General features: G+C 39.5%; 1 protein-coding gene across 6 annotated transcripts in view; it reads left to right on the forward strand.

The window, feature by feature from the left end:
- The window catches only part of LOC123505615, a 98969-nt gene that overhangs the window by 26539 nt on the left and 49447 nt on the right, over positions 1–22983 (forward strand). For all 6 annotated transcript variants that reach the window (XM_045257152.1, XM_045257146.1, XM_045257148.1 and 3 more), the window contains one exon: positions 7571–7746. In XM_045257152.1, the coding sequence (XP_045113087.1) occupies positions 7571–7746 (176 nt within the window). The remainder of the gene's footprint in view (positions 1–7570; positions 7747–22983) is intronic.

The following is a 22983-nucleotide window of genomic DNA, read 5'->3' on the forward strand; positions in this document are numbered from 1 at the left end:
TATATATATATATATATATATATATATATATATATATATATATATATATATATATATATATATATATATATATATATATATATATATATATATATATATATATATATATATATATATATATATATATATATATATATATATATATATATATATATATATATATATATATATATATATATATATATATATATATATATATATATATATATATATATATATATATATATATATATATATATATAATTGTTCAACCTAGCAACGAAAATTGGTTCAATTTTTTGTTTACATTTCTTTGTGAGATGCTCCAAGGCAGAACTTCCAAGTATCAAATGACCAAGATGAGCTGCTCTGTCGCTGGAGTTTATTTTTTTATAATTAAATAACCTTTCCGTCAGGAAGCCATTTTTAAATGTCTTGTGTGATTGTGTCATAGCCTGACTCACGCCCTACACAGTACGTGGCCAGGAGTCAAGTAGGGAGGTGTGTCATTTAGCTCTCTAATATTTGCCTGACAGATATAAGTTGACGAGAATTAGAATTTTAAACATCAAGAAGAGAAGACAACTAGAAACAAACAAACAAATGTATCGTTGTGAGACCGCTGGACTTTCAATTCTGGCCTCCTCTCTCCCCTCCGTCATGCGTGTTATCTCCCCCTCCAAGACTCTGCCTCACCCATGCCTCACTGCCAGGCTTTTCCACCATCTTCTCTATATCATAAGACTGTTATGATCTTTTCAAACACTTTTTTTTTTTTATTGCCTTCATCATCACAACTTTACATGACAGCTCTCACAGTAACGCTATTACAAAAAATTATGTTGAGACAAAGGTAGAAAGCTGTACAAGACAAACAATAAGTACTTCACTATCATTATCTTACTTCAACTCACTAATAATGACTCAGGTAGTGTCCAGTTCAGCAGTGAAATAGCAGATTGCTATGACTCTGCTGATGGCACCTTCCCAACCCTCACATTTTCTAGAAAAGCAGGTATCATATATGTTATCGTTCTATCATTTTCCAGGAAGTCATTATTGTATACACAATCATATAATGTGTTTTCATTCATTGTTTTCTTACCCATTTGGGTTATGTGCACGTTTTTTTCTCAATTTATAAGGGGTTGGGAGAGGAAATTCCGCGTATCCGCCAGGACCTTGGCTGCTATAATCCGGATACGCGAGCGATTACTATATATATATATATATATATATATATATATATATATATATATATATATATATATATACATATATATATAGCGAGGGACAGTGAAAATGGAGGGCACGAGTGGAAAGCACAAACAAGAAGTGCGAGCGGAGACTGCAAGCTTGAGTGCAAGCTTGAATGCAAGAGCTAGAGCAAGTGTAGACTGTGAGAATGACTGGAGAGTGCAAGCTTGAAGAGAAGTGTGAGTGCAAGTGGAGAGTGGAAGCTGAGAACACTACAGTGACCCTCCAAAAATGAGCGGATGAGCGCTAGCAGAAGGGTCTGTTCTGAAAGAGCTGAAGAGCGCGAGTGGATCTTAATTTTGAGAGTGTTTGCCTAGCTGTGTATTCCATGATAGGTGAACTGCAATATAACTAGGTATTACCATATGCATCAGGTATGATAAATCAAGTGGTTTATTTTGATATCCATTTGCTTGTATTTAGCTAAAATGCACCCCCTGACAATACAACAGTAATCATTAATATCAATCTTGACGACTGCAAAATAAAGTTCCTATGGTAATGGGATGCTGCACACCACCACAGCTTATATTTTTACCTTTAGATACAGAAATGATTTATTTATATTTATCCTTATTTTTTTCTCCTATTGTGGTTATTATTGTATTCTTGCTTCATGGACAAGACACTAATGTAGTCAATACTTGAAATTTTTTTGGCTTCTTGTTGTATTTGTCCTATATTAAGCAGCTGTTGTAGGATCTGAGTAAAGTGTTTCCCGTATGAGGATTCATGCCTTTCATTTTGCTCAAATGGGAGCGAGTCCCACTGTATGTAATCTGTTAAGAGCTATCGGGCAGATTCTCCTCATGCTGCTGTGCTAAGCCCAAACCTAGATTAAACCAGGTGATATAGTTTCTCCTAAGGGAAAGCAACAGAGTGAGTACCTTTCTTGTTTATTGTTGAAATCATACACATAGGGCATTATACAGCTTGAATACATACATATTATGGTATGTATCCAAATAAATAATTGGTGTGCATGTATGTATTTGTCTGTTAGGTGCAAGTGACAGAAGAAATGAAGAGGAACAAGATGTGTGTGATGTGCTTATGAAGTAAGTCGAAAGAAGCTAGTAATAAGTAGACATAGTTTTCAGAAATGTGTGAAATGCAACTTTTACAGTGATAGATTAGATGTATGGGAGAAAACAGGTGAGTTTTAGGGCATACTACAAGTTACAATATCACACTAACTTTGTCTGTGGGCTGCCATGTATTTTTTTCAATAACAATATGGGCTTTTTCTTCTGCACTTATGCCTTGAATTTTTTTTTTAATACAATATTGGCTTTTTGTGGGAATTCATGGGCTAAAAGGAGACATTTTTTTGGACATCTTAACATAACATAACATAACATAAATAATAGGATAACAAAGGGCCACCAGGGCCCATCTAGGTTATCCTGTATCAGTCGCACAGCGACCTCGTCATCAGTACTTAAAGATACACTTACAAGTACACAATACATTATATACTAATTCTAAATATTTGGCCCATTAACAGGGCTAAGTCCTGCAGCGAAATCCTCTACAATTTGTGGTCCCCATACATGGGGATCATGTCTTATTTAACTATAGTAAATTTCTTATAAAAACTATCATGCAGTGCTATACATAATTATAAATCTAATAAATTTAAGTGCTTATCTAATCTGTTTTTAAACATTGTCAAACTAGTGCTATTTACAACCGTCTCTGGCAATGCATTCCAGAAGTCTACCACTCTATGACTAAAGAAATATTTTCTTATATCTAACCTGCAGCCTTGCTTTCTAATCTTCCTGCCATGATTTCTAGTCCTATTTCCCTCCTCTAAGGTAAAGAAAGATCTCACATCTATGTAGTTTGTATCTGAGAACATTTTAAATAACTCTATCATATCCCTCTTATACATCTCCTCTCAAATGAAAACATGTTTAATTCCTTTAATCTATCTCTATACTCCAGGCGCTTTAATGCTGGTATCATCCTAGTTGCTCTTCTCTGAACTGCTTCTAACATGTTGATATCCTGCCTATAGTGGGGTGACCAGGCCTGTATGCAATACTCTAAATGGGGCCTAACATAGGAATTATATAAGCTACGCACCACTTCCTTACTTTTATAACTAACATTTCTATTTATAAAACCCAGGATCCTATTTGCCCTATTTCTTGCTTCTAAACATTGCTTTGAAAATTTCATAGTCCTGTCTATCACTACTCCTAAATCCTTTCCTTCCTCTACTGCCTCTAGCCAACATCCCTCCATCTCATAGTTAAAGTTTGTGTTGTCTTTACCTAAATGCATAACCTGACACTTTTAGAATTAAACTCCATCTGCCACCTGTCTGCCCATGCTATCAGCCTGTCCAGGTCTCGTTGTATTCTGTAATTGTCCTTTTCACCCTGTACTGCACATGCTATCTTAGTATCATCTGCAAACTTTGATACTTTGCTACTAATTCCTATATCTAAATCGTTAATGTACACCAAGAAAAGAAGAGGTCCTAGCACTGATCCTTGGGGTACCCCACTAACCACTTCCTTCCACTCAGACATTGCCCCATTTAATACTACTCTCTGTTTCCTATCAGAAAGCCATTCACTAATCCAATCAACTAACCTACCCCTATCCCATGTAGTCTCAATTTGTACACTAGCCTCCTATGCGGTACCTTATCAAACGCCTTGCTAAAATCTAGATATATAACATCTATGCTATTTCCATCATCTAACTCCTTGGTAATATATTCTAAGATATCGAGCAAATTTGTAAGACAGGACCTCCCTGATCTAAAGCCATGTTGGGTATCTCTAATTAATCTATTCTCATTTAAATGCTCCCAAATACTACCCTTAATGATTTTCTCTAGTATCTTACATACTATACTAGTTAAACTGATCGGTCTATAATTATTCGCATCATCCTTCCTACCTTTTTAAATATTGGAGTAACATTAGCTAACTTCCAGTCCTGAGGTATCTCAGCAAACCTAAGTGATCTTTCAAAGATTAACTTAAGTGCTTCAGAAATACTGTCTACACCCTCCCTAAGTACTCTGGCATGTAGCTCATCAGGACCACTAGCTTTCCTATCGTCTAGTTCAAGAATAAATTTCCTAATAATTCCCGGTTTTATATCAATATTTTCTAAAGCTCTTAAACTACTCGTCGCACTGTTTGTAACAGGATTTCCTATTCTTTCCTAGTAAATACTGAAGAAAATTGTTCATTCAATAATTCTACTATGTCTTCATTTTGATCCACTACTACACCATCTTTTCTGAGTGGTCCAATCCTATCCTTATTTCTTTTATCACTGACCTTGTAATAACTATATAATTTTTGGGATCTTTACTCCCAGCTCTAGCTAGTTTTATCTCTGCCTGCCTTTTACTTTTTTTATAACCTTACTCAAATCATCTCTGACCTGTCTGTACCTAATCAAATCTACATCTTCCCACTTTTCTGCAACTCTCTGTATGCCCTCTTCTTCTCTCTGATCTGGCTACCTATCTCATGAGTCCACCATAATGGCTTCCTGTTTCTCTGCCTTATATCTTTGTAAGGGATACACTGCATCACTATACCCTTTACTACAACCTTAAAAATATCCCACATCTCCTGTGCAGTTTTATTTCCAAAACTATCTTCCCAGTTTACCTCTCCTAATAACTGACGTAACCTACCATAATTGCCTTTCTGATAGTTTGGGACTCTAGTCTTATTCACTATATTATCCCTACTGGAATTAATGATAAATCTAATTATATGATGGTCACTGTTTGCTAAAGTCTCTCCTACCTCAACTTCCTTTAAACAATGCTCAATATTTGTTAGTACTATGTCTAAAACCTTCCTCCCCCTAGTAGGTTTATCTACCATCTGCACTAAATAGTTATCCTGAAAACTTTCCATAAACTTATTTTCACTAGCATCTCCTACCATCCTCTCCCAGTTTACTGACTTAAGATTAAAATCCCTAAGATAATTGTCTGACTAGTACACCCCTATTTATCTCATCTACCATAAGGTTGTCTACATCTGCTGACTGGTTAGGTGGTCTATAAAAAGCTCCTACTCTAATAACCTTACTTTTGTTTACTCTAACATCCAGCCATAAGGACTCTACTCTGTTATCTACCTTAATACCATTAACCTGACTGGAAATGAAGGATTTTTTTACATAAATAACTACTCCTCCACCTATCCTACCAATTCTCTGGTGTAAATACATAATGTATCCATCTACTTCATATTCTTTCCTATTTTCCTAAACTTTTCCTCATTTACCCATGCCTCTGTGACACATACAACATCTAAGTCCTCCTCAACTATATAACTAGATAACTCGTCCTTCTTGTTCCTAAGACTCCTGGCATTTACATAAAAACATTTAAGTCCTGCTACCTTCCTAGATGCTGTCTCCTTATTTGGAATCCTAATCTTATTCTCTCCTATTTGCACCTGGAAATCTTTCCTAATCTTTTCACTATCTCTGTTTATCCTATCTAATTTATGTCTAGCATCTTTCTTCTGGAATGCATTTGCTACCTCACCCCTACACTCCATCCCAACTCCCCTCCAGACATCCACTCAGCACATCCACACCCTTCCTACTCAGATGCACACCATCCCTAGCATACAAATCCCTTCGCCCATAGAACCTATCCCATACATCCACAAAGCTGACACCCACATCCTTACACATCCCTTTTACCCGATCATTCACACCAATGGCTCTAGACAACCATTCCTGCTAACATACACACGAGGCAAGATTCCTGACACTACACACCTCCTACCACTCTCCCTTATCTTGCCTAACATTTCCCGAAATCTTGCCACTAACTCCTCCGACCCACCTGCTCTGACATCGTTCCCACCTACGTGCAAAACTACTACACCCTCCCTCTCCATCCCCCCAACCCTCTTCTGCACCTCCTCACTCACTGCCTTCACACCTGCACCAGGCATACACACGTTCGTCCTCCTATCCCTGTCTTTCCCACAGAAAGTGCTATCTAAATACCTAACCTGAGAGTCACCCACCACACACACCTGAGGTGTGCTAGGCACAACCATCCTCCTCCTCTCCTCTACCCCTTCTTTCTCCTTTCACTCACCACAACCACTTCATTCACTCCTCTCACTCTCCCCTCCCCTCCAACAAACCGAACCTATTTTCACACTCAACAGGTTTAGTCCTATCCTCCCTAACTGCCTCCGCTTTCCTTCCCTCGCAACCTGCCATCTCTGCCCATCCTGACTACTATCTTTCCCAGTCTGGCTCGCCTGCTCCCTCTTCCCCACTCTGCTCTTCCCGACAGAGGGCCAAGCCACCCTGTCGCCCTCAGAAGGTCCAACCTTCGGCCTAACACTGATCTCCTGCCTAATTTTTTCCACTGCCTCCCAAGCCTCTTAACCTCCTCCTTCAACTCAAAGATGAGAACTTCGTTCGCACTTTTCCCCTCACTTAGCTTTCTGATTTCCTCTCGCAATTCTCGGTGCTCAAGAGAAAGAACTAAATTCTCGCTCTTGAGCCTACACACCATACACTCAGAAAAGTCAACGACCTTCCTGTCATGCCCACACATCTCACACACAACAAACTCGCCCAATCCCACCTCAACACTCTCTTTCACGCACTCAATCACACTCTGATATACCTCAGTAGCTACCGCCATACTAATTTACAATCTGTTAACTCACAAACAAATAAAAATACTAGTTGACGGCAGGGTGGGGAAACCGCGGTGGTGGGGGGCCTAAGTGTGGTCAACTAATCCTTTTTCAAGGTCAACTTGATGGTTACAAGCCTAGTCTCCTCGCTCTACAAAAATACTTTTAACTCACAAACACTGATTCTAACCACTATTTCACTCTAATCTAACACTTGCAGTACACACTTTCACTTCACTAACACTCAAAAGCACCACACACAGACACCAAGCACAAACACCACTCGCTAACTATAAAAACCACAGCCAAAAACGGAGCGCACACACAACACGTCCACTCGCCACCACAGCTACCGAAACGTCATAAATTCCACTTGTTAGGGAACCATTACCCCAAGTAAGTGGTCAAATAAACCAGTACATTACAAAGCTGATTTTATTTCTCACTGGAAAAAGTAACATGCAATCAGTTCATTATTCATCTTAGTGGAGAGACTCTTTTTCTAGGTTTGATCCAAATATTAACTCAATTGCATAATTTGTAGGGTCTGCCTTGTAACTTCTACACACACAGGGGAATAGAATATGTAGATGGATGTTTCTCATTTTATTGGCACATGTAAAACTGTCATTATAAGCATAGTAAAATAAACACAATTTTGTTTTCAGAGAGGGATTAAACCAGCCATTCTACAGCAAGCAGAGAGACTGAAAATCATTCATCTCTTTTACAAGTATGTTAGTCCAAAATATCAACGTGATTGTCGAAACAATCACCGTGGAAAATTGCTAAAAAAAATAAGAGAAAGTAAAGCTACCCACTTGAAGGATGAAGACTGGAAAATGTAAGTATGAATGGAGATTATGCAATCTTCCAGCTCTTTCCTGTAAATACCATTAAGGCAGAAGTTTTATTTTGTTGATTATGGATTTTGATAATATCTGTTGGTTTCACATACAGTATTTGATTACTCAAGACACATATTTTCATAAGATGCACCCAGTTTTGGCAGACATTGAAATTAAAAAAAAAAATTAAATGAAGTGAAGTATTTCACCTGATATTTGAAAACTATCACATCCATTTAGATCATTATTAGATACCAAGATTTTGCATTTAAAAACTTTAATACTTGTTAGTAGCCTGTTGTGAGTTATAAACATGTACCTGGCACATAGCATTGACAGTGACTGTGAAAGGCTATAGGGCTTATAATTTTTTTTTTTTTTTTTTTTTTTTTTTTTCAATCTTTTACATGTATGCTAGGTAAGAATGTTAAAAGATAGATGCAGTTTTGTATGAAAATGTATCTTACCTCAAGTAGTAATGGCATCACACTGTAAAGAATGCAGTAAAGCCTGCTCATGTCAAGTTCAAGACCACTGATCGTACATATGTTTTGTTTTTTGTTCATGTGGTGTTTGGTCACTTAGGTGAATTCTTCCTGACTGGTGTCATTCTATGTGAATTATCAGTAAGTATGACCTGTTATATATTGTTACCTTGAAAGAAGAGTTGTTTTATGGTGTAATACCAATCATCACTTTGTTTACATGTGCAAAGATATCTGTGGTTTGATTTTTGAGCCTTTGTTGCCTTAGACTTACCACTAACCACTGTCTCAATGCTGAACATTGGCCACATAGGATGTGGGCTCATTTAATGAAACTATTTTTGGAAAAAAAGGGTTCATCTAATGAACCATCAAATACAGTACATTTTGCTTCATACACACTACACTGTGTAGTGTAGTGGTTAGCACACTTGACTCACAAATGAAAGGGTCCAGGTTCAAATCCCTGAAAGCAGCGAGATAAATGGGCAATCCTCCTAATGTGTAGCCAGGGCCGTTTCTAGGCACAGGCGACACAGGCGGTCGCCTGGGGCGCCATTTGCTGGGGGGGGCGCCAAATTGGCATCCAAAATTAATATTGTTACGCGGGGTACGATAATGTGCTGTAGGCGGAGAGGCGGAGCTGGGCGAGCGGGAACGGCGAGTTGAAGGCGGGGGATTGTTTTGGTTTTGCCCTGGGACGCTGGTGGTAATTCCTGCACTCTGGTGTCTTCCTACTGTCTTGGGCTCGCCTGGAGGGGCTGCGCCTAGCCTGTGGGAGGCTGTAGCTCAGTGGAGAGCTGTGGATCTGACGGGGAAGTGCCTACAGTACGGACAGTGTGAGAGTGCTGGAGGGAGTGACGGCGGAGCTGGCTGGCTGACGCGGACACGTACTGCCGGTTACCTGAGTGCCTCTACTCACCTGGCCCTTCCCCCCCACATATATTGAATCCCTGAGAGAGAGAACTGGAATGATGAGTGATGTTGCAAAGAAATTCAGTGTTCTCATAAACTTCCCTGACCTGCCAGCTAGTGAGCTAGAAAAGCAGGCAAAAGATTTGTGTAATACGCTCACATCTGGGGATCAGGCTGACTTAAATTATGATGAACTGATTGTAGAGATGCAGTCATTTCCAAAACAATGGCCAAAGCAAAATATGACAACATTAGACCTTCTTGTTTTTCTGGAGGAGAAAGGCCTGAAAGAGATTTATCCAAACATGTGGGTGGCATTAAGAATTGCTGTCACTACACCTGTGACTGTGGCATCTGCAGAGAGAAGCTTCTCTAAACTTAAGCTCATTAAAACATATTTAAGGTCTACTATGTCACAGGAGCGCCTAAATGGGCTGGCAATAATTAGTATTAATAGAGAAATATCCAAACAGATTTCGTATGATGACACTATAGATGATTTTGCTGCAAGGAAGTCAAGAAGAATCAGGTTTTAAATATGAAAAGAAGTGAAGGAAAGTTTTATTTAATAGTTTTAGCATAGACCTCAACATTTATACATTGAGTTCTTTGGTTTTAGATTGGCAAGATTACCTTTTCAGTTTACCTTAGGTAGGATTTGCAATAAAATGTATAATGAACCTATGTGCAATTCTGAACTTGGCTAAAGAATGTTCAAATATAGTGCTCCGAGATTATTTAATGAGCTTCCAAATAATGTTAAGTGTAGTGATAATATTGTTACTTTAAAGAAGAGGCTAAAACTTTTATTTTTATGGATTGCTATGATTTAGATGAGATGTGTATTAATGAACACTATGCCTTATAAGAAATAGAAGATTTATGGAAATGCTTTATAACATGAAAATGTGATACATGCTGTGAACTGATGGAAATGTTTTATAACATGAAACTGTGATACATGCTGTGAATTGATGGAAATGCTTTATAACATGAAACTGTGATACATGCTTTGAATTGATTTAATGTATGTGGCTCTGTAGAGTGTAGATCACAAAAAATCCTTGTCGAAAAAGCCAAAAATAAGCCAATCAAGATAAAAGATAATAAGATAATGGTGTTATTCTATTAAAATTTACAAAAATCATTAGTATACTTTTGAGTCTATATATACTTTTCCTTATTGTGTATGCATATACGTGAAGATGATTTATTAATAAAGTATATTGTTTTTGTTGTGGAACTTGTGATGCTAGTTGTGTTCGAAATTGTTTAGGTTATTATTTCCAGCCCGGAGGGGGGGGGGCGCCATAACAAATTCTTGCCTGGGGCGCCTGATGAACTAGAAACGGCCCTGTGTGTAGCCCCTGTTCACCTAGCAGTAAGTAGGTACGGGATGTAACTCGAGTGGTTGTGGTCTCGCTTTCCCGGTGTGGGGAGTGTGTTGTGGTCTCAGTACTAACCGAAGATCGGTCTATGAGTTTTGAGGTCGTTCCTTAATGGGAAAGGCTGGCTGGGTGACCAGCAGATGACCATGGTGGTGGTGGTGAGTTATCATTTACAATGTTTCTCACTATCCAGCTATCTAATCCACATTCAAAACAGGTTTATTCATATTTCAATCTATAACAACCTTGTTTCCCTCAGCTGAGATTATCATTCTTTCTTGAGACCTCCTTTTGTGTAAACTCAGATTCTTATGGTGCTCTCACCTTTTGTTCTTCTGCTCAAAACAACAGACATATGCGTGCACGACCCTGTCCGTTCTTTGCAAAAGTACGTAAAAAACTGTATAAAATGTACGTAAAATACGTAAAATTTTCTAATTTTCGTATCAGTTCAAGCTTAGTAGCCACTGGAAGAGCCTTTCAATTACGCTTCACTGGTTTACTAGGTTTAGGAGGCATTTTGGATAGGTTAAGCACTCGTGGGAAGGGTACAAATGCATAAGAAAGCCGTGGTAAGGACTGGACAATGTTTGCTCTTGGTTGAAAATGCACGGACTGAAGATTAAACGTGGCGGCCAACAGCTGATGACACGACCAACCCACGACCTACCGGACAATAATTTGCCGGGAACGGACAATCGCGCACATTTTAATATTCGTCCGTAGATTAAACCGGACTCCAGAATTTGTCCGTAGTTTCCGAAATCCGTTGATGGGAGGTCCGTTGTTTGAGTATCGAGTGTACTTCTTTTTTTAAGTTTTGCTTCCTCTCTGTAGTTTCCTGAAGGCAAACAATAAGTTTCTTTCTCTGCTATGTTATCTAAGATGTGGGCAAGAAGATAAAAAGCAGATTATCTGCTAAACTTGTGTTTGTTCCAGCGACCTTAATAATCAAGGTACAGGTGCAGTTCATATGACAAGGACACCTTTTATACCACAGATGGAGTGCATTTATCATGACATGCTATTCGAGTTTTGGCTGGAACAATTGAGCGAAAGGTAAATTAACCCGTAAAGTCCGACAGGCCTTAAATAGGGCTGCATTGCACACTTCTGAGAGTCCTTAAATGGGGCAGCTACTTTGAGCGCTAATAAAAACTGCGCTAGCATTGGTAGCGCTGCTATATTTGGTCATGACGTAGGCCTATGGTAGTACTGTCGGCTCCCAGGAAGCACACCGCTCTAGCCAGTTTTTTTTTTTTTTTTTTTTTTTTTTTTTTTTTTTTTTTTTTTTAAGGGGGGATGAAGAGAGGAGGTAGCTTGCTGAAGAGAAAGTGGGTGGGAAGAGAAGGGGTGAAGGAAAGTAAGAGAGAGATAGATGGTGGGCTTGACCACCTTGCTAATTTTAGGCTCTAGCCAGCTAGTCTCCCGCAAATTTCTGTGAGGTGCGTGAGCGTCGTGTCGCGGTGATAATTATTTACGTATTTACGTATTTACTTATTTAAGGAACTATTATTTACAACTATGGCTACTGGTGCTAAGAGGAAGCTAAAGTTTAGTGATAAAAGTGATAGACAAGGCGGGACAAGACGGAAAGTGCACAGGTTGCAGGTAGATCCCGACCCCGCTATTGTGACAACATCGTCACCCACGCTTGATAAAGACATACGTAACTATAATCAGCCAATATGAGTGAAAACACGAAAAACATGTGAAAACACATAAAAACATGAGCAGTGCCTTACATTATGTAAGAATACACATAGAAGCACCTCCCTCGAGTTGCCGCTACCACAATCTTCTCCAATTATCGGTTATTATTCTGAGACAACCATAGTGAGTAGAGCAATAAAAACTTGTAGGATGATGCATTGTCATGTCTACTAACAGCAGATTTTTTTCCAGAGTAATTTATAAGAGTTGATTTTTTTTATGAAAATTGCGGTAATGGGAGGGTGCGAATTTTGCGGCCATTGGTCTTAGCGGGTTAATTTCAGTGCTTTTTTGTTAGTTAGGGGAGAGAATACTGTATTTGATGGCTCAAAGGATGCATGGGCTCATAAGATTCACCCAGTTTTTGGCCAACATTGAAAAAAAAAAAAAAGATAAATTAATACATTTAACCTCTGAATATGAAGTGAAAGATTTCACCTGACATTTGAAGACTCTCACATGCATTTTAGATCATTATTAGATCCCAATATTTTATATTTGAAAACTTTTTAAATATTTTCTAGTAGCCTACGCACCAGTCCTGTCGTGAGATGTATACATGTACAGTCGGCGACAAAAAAAGTGACCCCGCGGAAAAACAACAAACGCAAATTGTTGTGTGCTGAAAATAACTTAAGTAATTACAGATAGTGAATTGGAAGTGCATATGTTGCCTCAATAACTAACCTTTTACTTGTTCATGGGGTGTCCTTTGCGTTTTCTTACTTCCAAGAGACAATCTGGGAGAGAGGCTGCAAGGTTCTGCAGAGTTGCTGCAGGTATCGCATTCCACGCCCGATAAATTGCCTCTTTTAATCTCTCCTCGGTGAACATGTTTTCTTCTCTCAATTTGTGTTTAATTAAAGCCCAGAGGTTCTCGATAGGTGATATATCAGGGGTGTTTGGTGGCCAGTCAGGTATCACCTCAACCTCGTTCTCTCTCAGCCATTCCTTCACAACGTGTGCTGTGGCAAGCGGAGCTCCGTCCTGCTGGAAACCTCTGCGCCAGTGATGGCAAAGCAAGTAGCCAACTTATCCTTTAACCCTTATGTTCCAGTGATTAAACAATTTTCCAATATCCCATGACAGGTAAAAATGGTAAACCTAGAAATTGTCAGAAGACTGTTTGAATACTAATAATTATTTTCTCTTTGTTATTCTGAATACAATGATGTACTTTCTAGCTCGATGTGACCTCTGAAAGTTTAGTTATTGCCTTTTCAAGGATTCCTCCTCCGCCCGCTGTGTGATCCGTCAAGCAGAAACAGCTCGGTGAGCGATGATGACAAACACACTCTCTCTCTCTCTCTCTCTCTCTCTCTCTCTCTCTCTCTCTCTCTCTCTCTCTCTCTCTCTCTCTCTCTCTCTTCACACACACACACACACACACACACACACACGCCCGGTAGCTCAGTGGTTAGAGCGCTGGCTTCACAAGCCAGAGGATCGGGGTTCGATTCCCCGGCCGGGTGGAGATATTTGGGTGTGTCTCCTTTCACGATAGTCCCTGTTCACCTAGCAGTGAGTAGGTGCGGATGTAAATCGAGGAGTTGTGACCTTGTTGTCCCGGTGTGTGTTGTGTGCCTGGTCTCAGGCCTATCCAAGATCGGAAATAATGAGCTCTGAGCTCGTTCCGTAGGGTAACGTCTGGCTGTCTCGTCAGAGACTGCAGCAGATCAAAGAGTGAAACACACACACACACTCTCTCTCTCTCTCTCTCTCTCTCTCTCTCTCTCTCTCTCTCTCTCTCTCTCACACACACACACACACACACACATGGGAGATTTTAATTGTAAAGAGGTGTGTTGGGAGGACTGGTCAATGGAAGGATCAGAGACAACATGGGGAAATACACTATTGACACTGGCAATGGAAAATGTGTTAACTCAGTGGGTCAAAGAAGATACTAGGTTTGGAGGAGAGGGAGCATCGTCAAGACTGGACTTGGTCTTTAGTACAGAGCCAATGGTCATTGAGGAGATGAGGGTGGAGTGCCCTTTAGCAAAGAGTGATCATGCAGTTTTGGAGTTCAAGGTGATAGATGAAGAGAAATCTAGAAGAAATGAAGAATATAAAGTGGGAAGATGGAATTATGCCAAGACAGATTTTGGAAACCTAAAGAAATTCTTTCAAGAGACAAATTGGATGAAATTCAAGAGTGCTAAGGAGCAAATGAAAAGTGGAAGGAATTTATAAAAATATACAAAGAAGGTGAGAAAAATTTGTACCAATAAGACAACATAGAGAAGTTGGAAAGCAGGACTGGTTTAACGATAGATGTGAAAAGGCTAGAACAAGAAAAGAGGATGCATGGAAGAGGTGGAGAAGGAAAAGACGGATTAAGCAGTGGGAAAGTTACAAAAGAGCAAGAAATGAATATGTGTTGATTAGAAGAGAAGAAAGAAAGAAACAAGAAAAGGATATAATTGATAAATGTAAAGACCAACCAAGGCTTTTTACAGACATGTGAACAACAACATCAAAAATAGAGAAAGTATTGAAAGTTTAGAAGTAAATGGAGTATGCAGTGAAGATCCCAGGAAATGGCAGAGGCTATGAATGGATGCTTTCGGAAGGTATTCACAAAGGAGACTGCTTTTGACAAACCACTGGTAATGGAACAGAAAGGGATTATGAAGGAGTTTCAAGTAACTGTGGAGGAGATCAAGAACATGATGGGGAGTTTAGAAGTGAGAAAAGCTGTGGGACCTGATGGGGTATCAGGATGGATTTTAAGAGAATGCAGGAGCAATTGGCAGAAAAAGTTTGTGAAGTAATTGATGCCTCATTAAGGGAAGGTGTAGTGCCCCAAGACTGGAAAAGAGCTAACATTGTCCCAATCTATAAATCAGGTAACAAGAGAGACCCATTGAACTATAGACCAGTGTCACTTACAAGTGTGGTAGCTAAGATGTGTGAGAGGGTGGTGAAGACTAGATGGACAGACTTCTTGGAGAAAAATGACATACTTTGTGAGTGTCAATTTGGTTTTAGAAAGGGCGTTCATGCACGACAAACCTGATATGTTACTATTCGAGGGTGATAGATGTAATACAGGAAAGAGATGGTTGGGCTGATGGAATATATCTGGATTTAAAAAAGGCCTTTGATAAGGTACCACACCAGAGACTGATCTGGAAACTTGAAATGGTAGGAGGAGTGCATGGCAGTTTACTAAAATGGATGGAAGACTTTTGGTAGGAAGAGAAATGAGAACAATAATTAAGGACAGACCATCAGAATGGGGATTGGTGGAGAGTGGAGTTCCACAGGGATCAGTGTTGGCACCAGTAATGTTCGCAGTCTACATAAATGACATGGTGGATGGGGTGTCCAGTTATGTGAGCCTATTTGCAGACGATGCAAAATTGTTAAGAAAAGTGAGATGTGACAAAGATTGCGAACTACTCCAGGAAGACTTGGACAGAATATGGAAATGGAGCTGTACATGGCAAATGGAGTTCAACACGACAAAATGCAAGAAAATAGAGTTTGGCAAGAGTGAAAGAAGAATCAGGAGTATGTACAAGATAGGAAATGAAGACATAAAACCAGTCATGAAGAAAAAGACCTTGGGGTGACAATTACCAATGACCTATCGCCAGAGAGACATATAAACAAAATAATTGGAGAAGTATTGAACTTATTGAGGAACATAAGAGTGGCGTTCGTATATCTAGATGAAGAAATGATGAAGAAAATAATTACTGCAATGATAAGACCGAGGCTTGAATATGCAACAATACAGTGGGCTCGAACTTAAAGAAACACATAAGGAAACTAGAGAAAGTACAGAGGGCTGCAACGAAAATGGTGCCTGACTTAAGAGATTTGACTTATGAAGACAGACTGAAAAGAATGCAACTTCCAACCCTGGAAAACAGAAGAGAAAGGGAGACCTGATAGCAATATACAGAGTGATGATTGGCATGGAAAAATGGATAGGGAAGATCTGTGTATGTGGAATGGAAGAATGTCGGAGGGCATGGGAAAAAACTAAAATGGCCACTTATAGGAGAGATGTGAAAAATATAGCTTCCTCATAGAAGGGTGGAAGCATGGAATAGTTTAGACGTGGAAGTGGTCAACGCAAGGAATATTCATGATTTTAAGAAAAAGCTGGACATTAATAGATATGGAGACGGGACAACACGAGCATAGCTCTTTTCCGTATGTTACAATTAGGTAAATACAATTAGGTAGGTAACACACACACACACACACACACACACACACACACACCCAACCTGTTCGGTTTGATCTCTCTCTCTCTCTCTCTCTCTCTCTCTCTCTCTCTCTCTCTCTCTCTCTCTCTCTCTCTCTCTCTCTACCTTCTACCATTTTATTATAATCGAAGATAATGAAAAAATGAACATGAAAGAATGGTAATATTTTATTCACTTTGCTGAACAAATTTAGCGTATGTTTCAATTTCTCCTCCAAGGAGACTGTCAGGTGAACCATGAGGAAGGTAGTCATCAAGCGAGGACGAAGGGTGTCTCTTCGCTCTTATCAGGGTGCTTTCGACACGGCGGGTCGCTGGGGTAAACAAGTATCGCCCTCTGAATGGGAGAATAGCAATAGCTTAGTTACCCCTAAATATACAGAGCTAGTGGCAACACTACGGGTGGTAAAAGAAGCCGGATACTTCCACTCGCCATGTGACTCGAGAAACCGCACGTGGAGCTCAAATATGAGGCGCGAAAATTCTTGATTACGGGAACGATCGCCGTCGCTACGGACGCACTAATGCAATCGTTCATATACGATTGTCGGAATATAAGGGTTAAAAGGCATAAATATACACTATTAGTGACTGATTCACCCTTGGAAAAAAGATGCAGGTCAGACACACCTCCATATGAAAATGCACTCCACACCATAACAGAAGGAGGATGCTTGAGAGTCTTTGCGGTATATTTGGGGTCATGGGGGTCAGACCCCGGGCGGCGCCAAACCTTCAAGCCTTTTGTGTCACTCACACGAAACACAGATTCATCAATCCACAAAACTTTAATCCAGTTATCAACAGTCCATGATGCGTGCTAACGTGCAAATTCAAGCCTCTTCCTTCGCTGTGCCTCTGTCACCAACGGTTTGTTTCGTGCCTTTTCATTCTTGTATTTCAGTTTTTTTTTCGGATGGCTCTCTGAATAGTTTGCACACTCACTTCTTGCAGAACACTAGGATTATTTTCTTTAATTTGTCTTGCTGTACTATGTATTTTTCTCTCTAACTCATGTCTTATAACGGTCAAAGTTTTTTCAGAAATCTTTGGACACCTTCCTCCACCAAAATTGTGGCGCGGAAGCTCACGCTCATCATTTGCCTTGAATTTTGCAACAAGGCGCCGCACTGTATGTGCATTCACACCAGTTTCCACACTTGTTTCATGGCTGTTTAGTCCCAATTTGTAGCACTGAATCACACTTGTTATCTCATCTCGCTTCGTGTATCTCTTTGCCATATCAAATATTTGTGCTTGATGTTTGTCAGCTGCACAAGGTCGCTTGAATGGGTTGGGGGGAAGGGTGACACTGCCCTTTATCTCCAACAAAGGAGTGATCAAGACTGACCATTAATTTAAATGTCCTTCAAATTTTGAGTGACAGCTTGGATAAGTTGACGATTTTTTTTTTTTTTTTTTCTTTTTTACGCCATTGACGTTTTGTAATGGTTGGAGGAGTTACTTCAATGCAAGGGAAGTTGCGTTTGTTGTTTTCCCGCGGTCACGTCTATTGTCGCCATCCCCACCCTCACTTGCATTTGTCAATCAGCTGGAGTGTACAAATACAGCCACCCACAGAGGACTGGCTGTTCTATTAATCATAGAAGAGCTTGCTGACCACCCTGTAAACATTATTCATAGAATAAATGAAGTTTTAAGTAAGAGAGAGAGAGAGAGAGAGAGAAGCCAAACCACCACCACTGCAGAGGTTTCTTTACATTGTTTCCCCCTCTGTGATAAATGTCGGTGGAGGAGGTTGGAGCAGATGTGAGAAATTTGTTTTGCCTTTTCAGTTATGTACACATGTGTACTTTATCAATGCATAATAATATATAAAACAAAAGCAAAAGTTTATTTAGTGTTCTTACCTTGGAGACTGACATTTTCAGCTAATGGTGTTGAATCACAGAGGAGGAGGAAGGGAGGAAGAGATGCGAGCATCATTCACATATAAACATTAAAAGAAAATTAAAACTGCTCTATTAAAAATAAAAAAAAAAGAATAAGTAAATAGAATGAAAATGATGAAAGAGCAATCACAATGCATGAGATCCATGAGAAACACAGAAATACTAGCTCAGCTGAGGCTGGACCAATGCGCCGAGCCACTGACTAGTGCCAACATCCCCAAGCACAACTCATATCTCAAAATTTCACTCATTTCTCAAAAAAAAAAAAAAAAAAAAAAATGGACCAAATCATAGCTCGTATCTCAAAAAACTCATATCTCGAATTACCACTGTACAGTTAATTGGCTCCTAACAGTTCTAGCTTAGGCAGGGTTAGTTTTTCTGAAGGTTTAGGCCAGCGAGGGTATGGAAAACATCATTGCAAAGAATCTTAACTGAAAGCATGAAATAATCAAAGGGAGGAGGAGAGGGAAGGACAAATCCAGAATTATCCAAAGTAAAGTTATTAGCTAAAGTTTGAAAGAAGAATTCAGCTTTAGAGACAGATATGATGGCAGTGGTGCCATCAGGATGAAATAATAGAGGGAAAGATGAAGAATCAGAGGTATTGGAGATGTTTTTGGCTAGATGCCAAAAGTCTCGAGGGGAGTTGAATTTTGACATTTTCTATTAATGAAAGAGTGTTTGGCAAGTTGAAGAACAAACTTGGCATAATTCTGGGCAGAAATATAAAGTGCATGAGATTCAGGTGTTGGAAGGTTTAAGTACCTTTTGTGGGCAACCTTTATTATGTATAGCATAAGAACAGGCTGTGTTAAACCAAGGTTTTGAAGGTTTAGGTTGAGAAAAAGAGTGAGGAATGTATGCCTCCATGTCTGACACTCACCTCTGTTATGCACTCAGCACACAGAGATGGTCTTTGACATGGAAACAGTAGTCATTCCAGGGAAAATCAGTACAATACCTCCTCAGGTTTCTCCAACTAGCAGAGGTGAAATGCCAGAGACATCACCACTTTGGGGAGTTCTGAGGATTGGATAAATAGGACATGATATAGATACAAGATTGTGATTGGAGGAGCTGAACAAAGAAGATAGGGTAACAGCATAAGCAGAATGATTAAAAGTAAGGGAAAGGTCAAGAATGTTGAGCATATCTCCAAGACAGTCATGAATACAAGTAGGGTGTTGCACTAGTTCCTCTAGGTCATGGAGGATAGCAAAGTTGAAGGCTAGTTCACTAGGATGGCCAGTGAAGGGAGAGGAAAGCCAGACCTGGTGGTGAACCTTGAAATTCCAAGGATGGCAATCTCCACAAAAGAATAGAGAGACAGAATATGCTCCACTTAATATTTAAAGAATTTCCTATAATCAGAGGAGTTAGAGGAGAGGTAGATAGCACAGATAAATTTAATTAGAGAGTGGCTCTGGAGTCAAAGCCAGTTGGTGAAAACTTGGAAGATTCAAGAATTTGGACACGAGAGTATTTCATGTTGTGGTGCACATAGATGCAACATTCTGGTTTGGAACAAAAATGAGGATAGAGAAAGTAGGAGGAAACAGAAAAAGAGCTACTTTCAATTGTCTAAGAAAACCTGTGGTTAGGTGAGGAAAAGAAGATGAAGTTTAGGAGAGGAGAGATGGTGTTCTGGAGATTGAAAATTAGATCTAAGATATTGATTGTTGAAGAAGTTAATGAAGAAAAAGTTGAGAGGGTGTCAGACATTTATGTTTAATACTAAGAGAGCAGTACGACTTAGGGACTTTTATGGACCCTTTCATTGAAGTGGACTCCGAGATTGTTGTTGGTGTCACTATTCTTTAATTCTAAGTGAATGGTAAGTGCATGTAGTTTTGTGTAAAGAAGGAGAGTTGTCTGTGACTTCCCCCTTGTGTTGTGAGACACAAGGGAAATATTCAATGAGTTCACAACTAGCTTTAATGGTAAGTTCACCACTCTCCCTGAACTGATCCAGACCAAAACTGGGCACACAAGAACTGGTCCAGAACAGAACTAGTGATATTAGATCTTGATGGGAGTGAATTATTGTTTTGGTAGATGTCTACTACTTCATCGTGTGCAAGTATGTTTTCTTTAATAATGATAATTGAAAGAAGGAAGAGAAAAAGAAAAAGATGGATAGTATGTTTTTGTAAATTAAATGCATTTAAGTTTGTGATAAGTGAAAGAAATTAAAGAATAGAGAAATTCATCCTTGAAATAGAATGTAATCAAAGAAAATGTGAAGTTCACAGTCATAGAGAAAAGTGGTGTGTTAAAAGCAAGAGAGAATGTAACATAGAAGATGGGATTTTAAGGCACATACTATAATGTATATATATATATATATATATATATATATATATATATATATATATATATATATATATATATATATATATATATCAGTGTGAAGAGTACAGCCAGTTGATAAATGTATATTTAATTTTTTGTATATTTTTTTTTTATAAAAGACGGCTTAATCAAACAACAAACCTAACTTAATAAAGAGTAAATAAATAATGTATAGTTTCTTCTCATATTTAGTAAATACTTTATTATACTAAAGATGGTAGGGGGAGGGCAATGAAAGTGTGTATAAAATATTCCTAATACGTGCAATGAAAATGTGTGTGTCGGTGAAAAATAATAGTGTGAGGCAGCTCATACTCCTGTCTCATCACAACTATCTACCAGCAAAGTACACAACCAATGCATCCATTATATCTGCAGTTTGCTGGCTCAGATCTGAAACAAGTGGTGTTTATTTAGTTTGCCAAAGTAGAGATAAGGATACAACAGAAAATGCTGCATGCATGATATTGCACCTAAAGGGCCTGTCACACCTTAACGTTTTAGAGAACGTATGGCTAGCGTATGGTAAACATGTTAAACGGTGGCGACGCTGAACTCTTCGTTTTCGCGTTGTCGACGTATGCAGAGTGTATAAGACAACGATCGGGGAACGTACTCAGCGCGTGAGGAACGTGTGAGGAACGAACTAACAGGTAACGATCGAGTAGCATACGCGTAACAATCGAGTATCGTACGTCCCTCGATCACGTGACGCATGTCAACTGCATAAAAAGTTTGCTGCAAGGACTATCGTGTCACAACTATACCAGCCATGGGCAAGAGGTCACCGACCAAGAAACCAGCACGGGGCTGCGGCCGTGGTCGCAAGACACCCACACTGTCACCTTCACCTCTAGTCTCGGACGTCTTGGGTGATAGAGATGGGCGTGACTCATCTTCGCCACCGCGAAGAGATGCCTCCCCTGCAGGCTCCACCGCATCCTCTGCTGCATCGACCTCTACTCTACAACCACATGATATGAAAAAGAGAGCCAAGAATACAACGCGTGAGGAACGATCAGAGAACGAATGATAACGATCGCCTAACGTGCCTTTAACTTATCCCCAGCATATGCATAACGTACTGGCCACACGCTGGCATACGTCGAGAATTTTGTGCATGCTCAAAACTTCGCTGTCCCTGCGACGACGACGTACGGCACCGTACGCCACCGTACTTCAACTTACCCTAACGATGGAGCAGCGATCCCATAACTTATTCAAGCGTATGCTGAGCGTGTGCCACCGTCTTCCATACGCTAGCCATACGTTCTCTAAAACGTTAAGGTGTGACAGGCCCATAACTTACCGCACAGAGACAAAACCTAACCTTCTGCAAAGAGACTAATCTAACTTACCACACAGAGACCTATCTAACCTGCTGCACAGAAATTAGCCTAACCTGCCTCACACAGACTAACCTAACTTATTGTGCAGAGACTAACCTAACCTACCTCACACAGACTAACCTAACTTGGTGCTCAGAGACTAACCTAAGCTGCCTCACACAGAGTAACCTAACTTTTTTTTTTTTTTTTTTATTCTTTTTTTTTTACGGTAAGGCCTATAGCACCTGTAGGCATACTTGAAAAGTGTATGGGAAGCGTTGTTCAGCTTCCGCCCATTAGTTGCGCAGGCAATTTTATTTATAGTGGTACCCATATTAGGGCCCATATTACCACCCAAGCTCATCTTCAGTGTAACCACCTAGAACCTGGGTATCATGGTGATATGTAGGTAACTTTAAACCACTTGGCAAATGGCAAAGTGTTTTAAGGTTGTACATGGTGGGATCCGAACCTACACGTGGACGTCTGCCCAATCCCAAGCTCACCACCTTATCCACTACGCCATCGCCGCTCAGAGACTAACCTGACCTGCTGCACAGACTTTAACCTACATTCAGCACAGAGACTAACCTAATTAACTTACACTAGGCTAACCATATACTGAATATACACTGATGTGTTCATATACTGACTTTTTTTTTATCAGGAGGTACCTTTCAACAGTTACTGGGGTTCCAATAAATTCTAATCCAATATACTGGGTTATATATATGAACTGGTCTATGTTCTACTACTTCCTGTTGTTTTCTAGTATTCTACATAGTGTCTATTTTTAATGTTTGTGAAAGATTGATAAGGAAATATTGCAAACTGAGGCATGACATTATTCTTGACAATTATCTACTGTCTCTAAGAGGTGGTTGTCCCAAAAATCACACATAATTTCCTTA

The sequence above is a fragment of the Portunus trituberculatus genome, chromosome 18 (genome assembly GCF_017591435.1).
Source record: "Portunus trituberculatus isolate SZX2019 chromosome 18, ASM1759143v1, whole genome shotgun sequence".
Taxonomy (NCBI): domain Eukaryota; kingdom Metazoa; phylum Arthropoda; class Malacostraca; order Decapoda; family Portunidae; genus Portunus; species Portunus trituberculatus.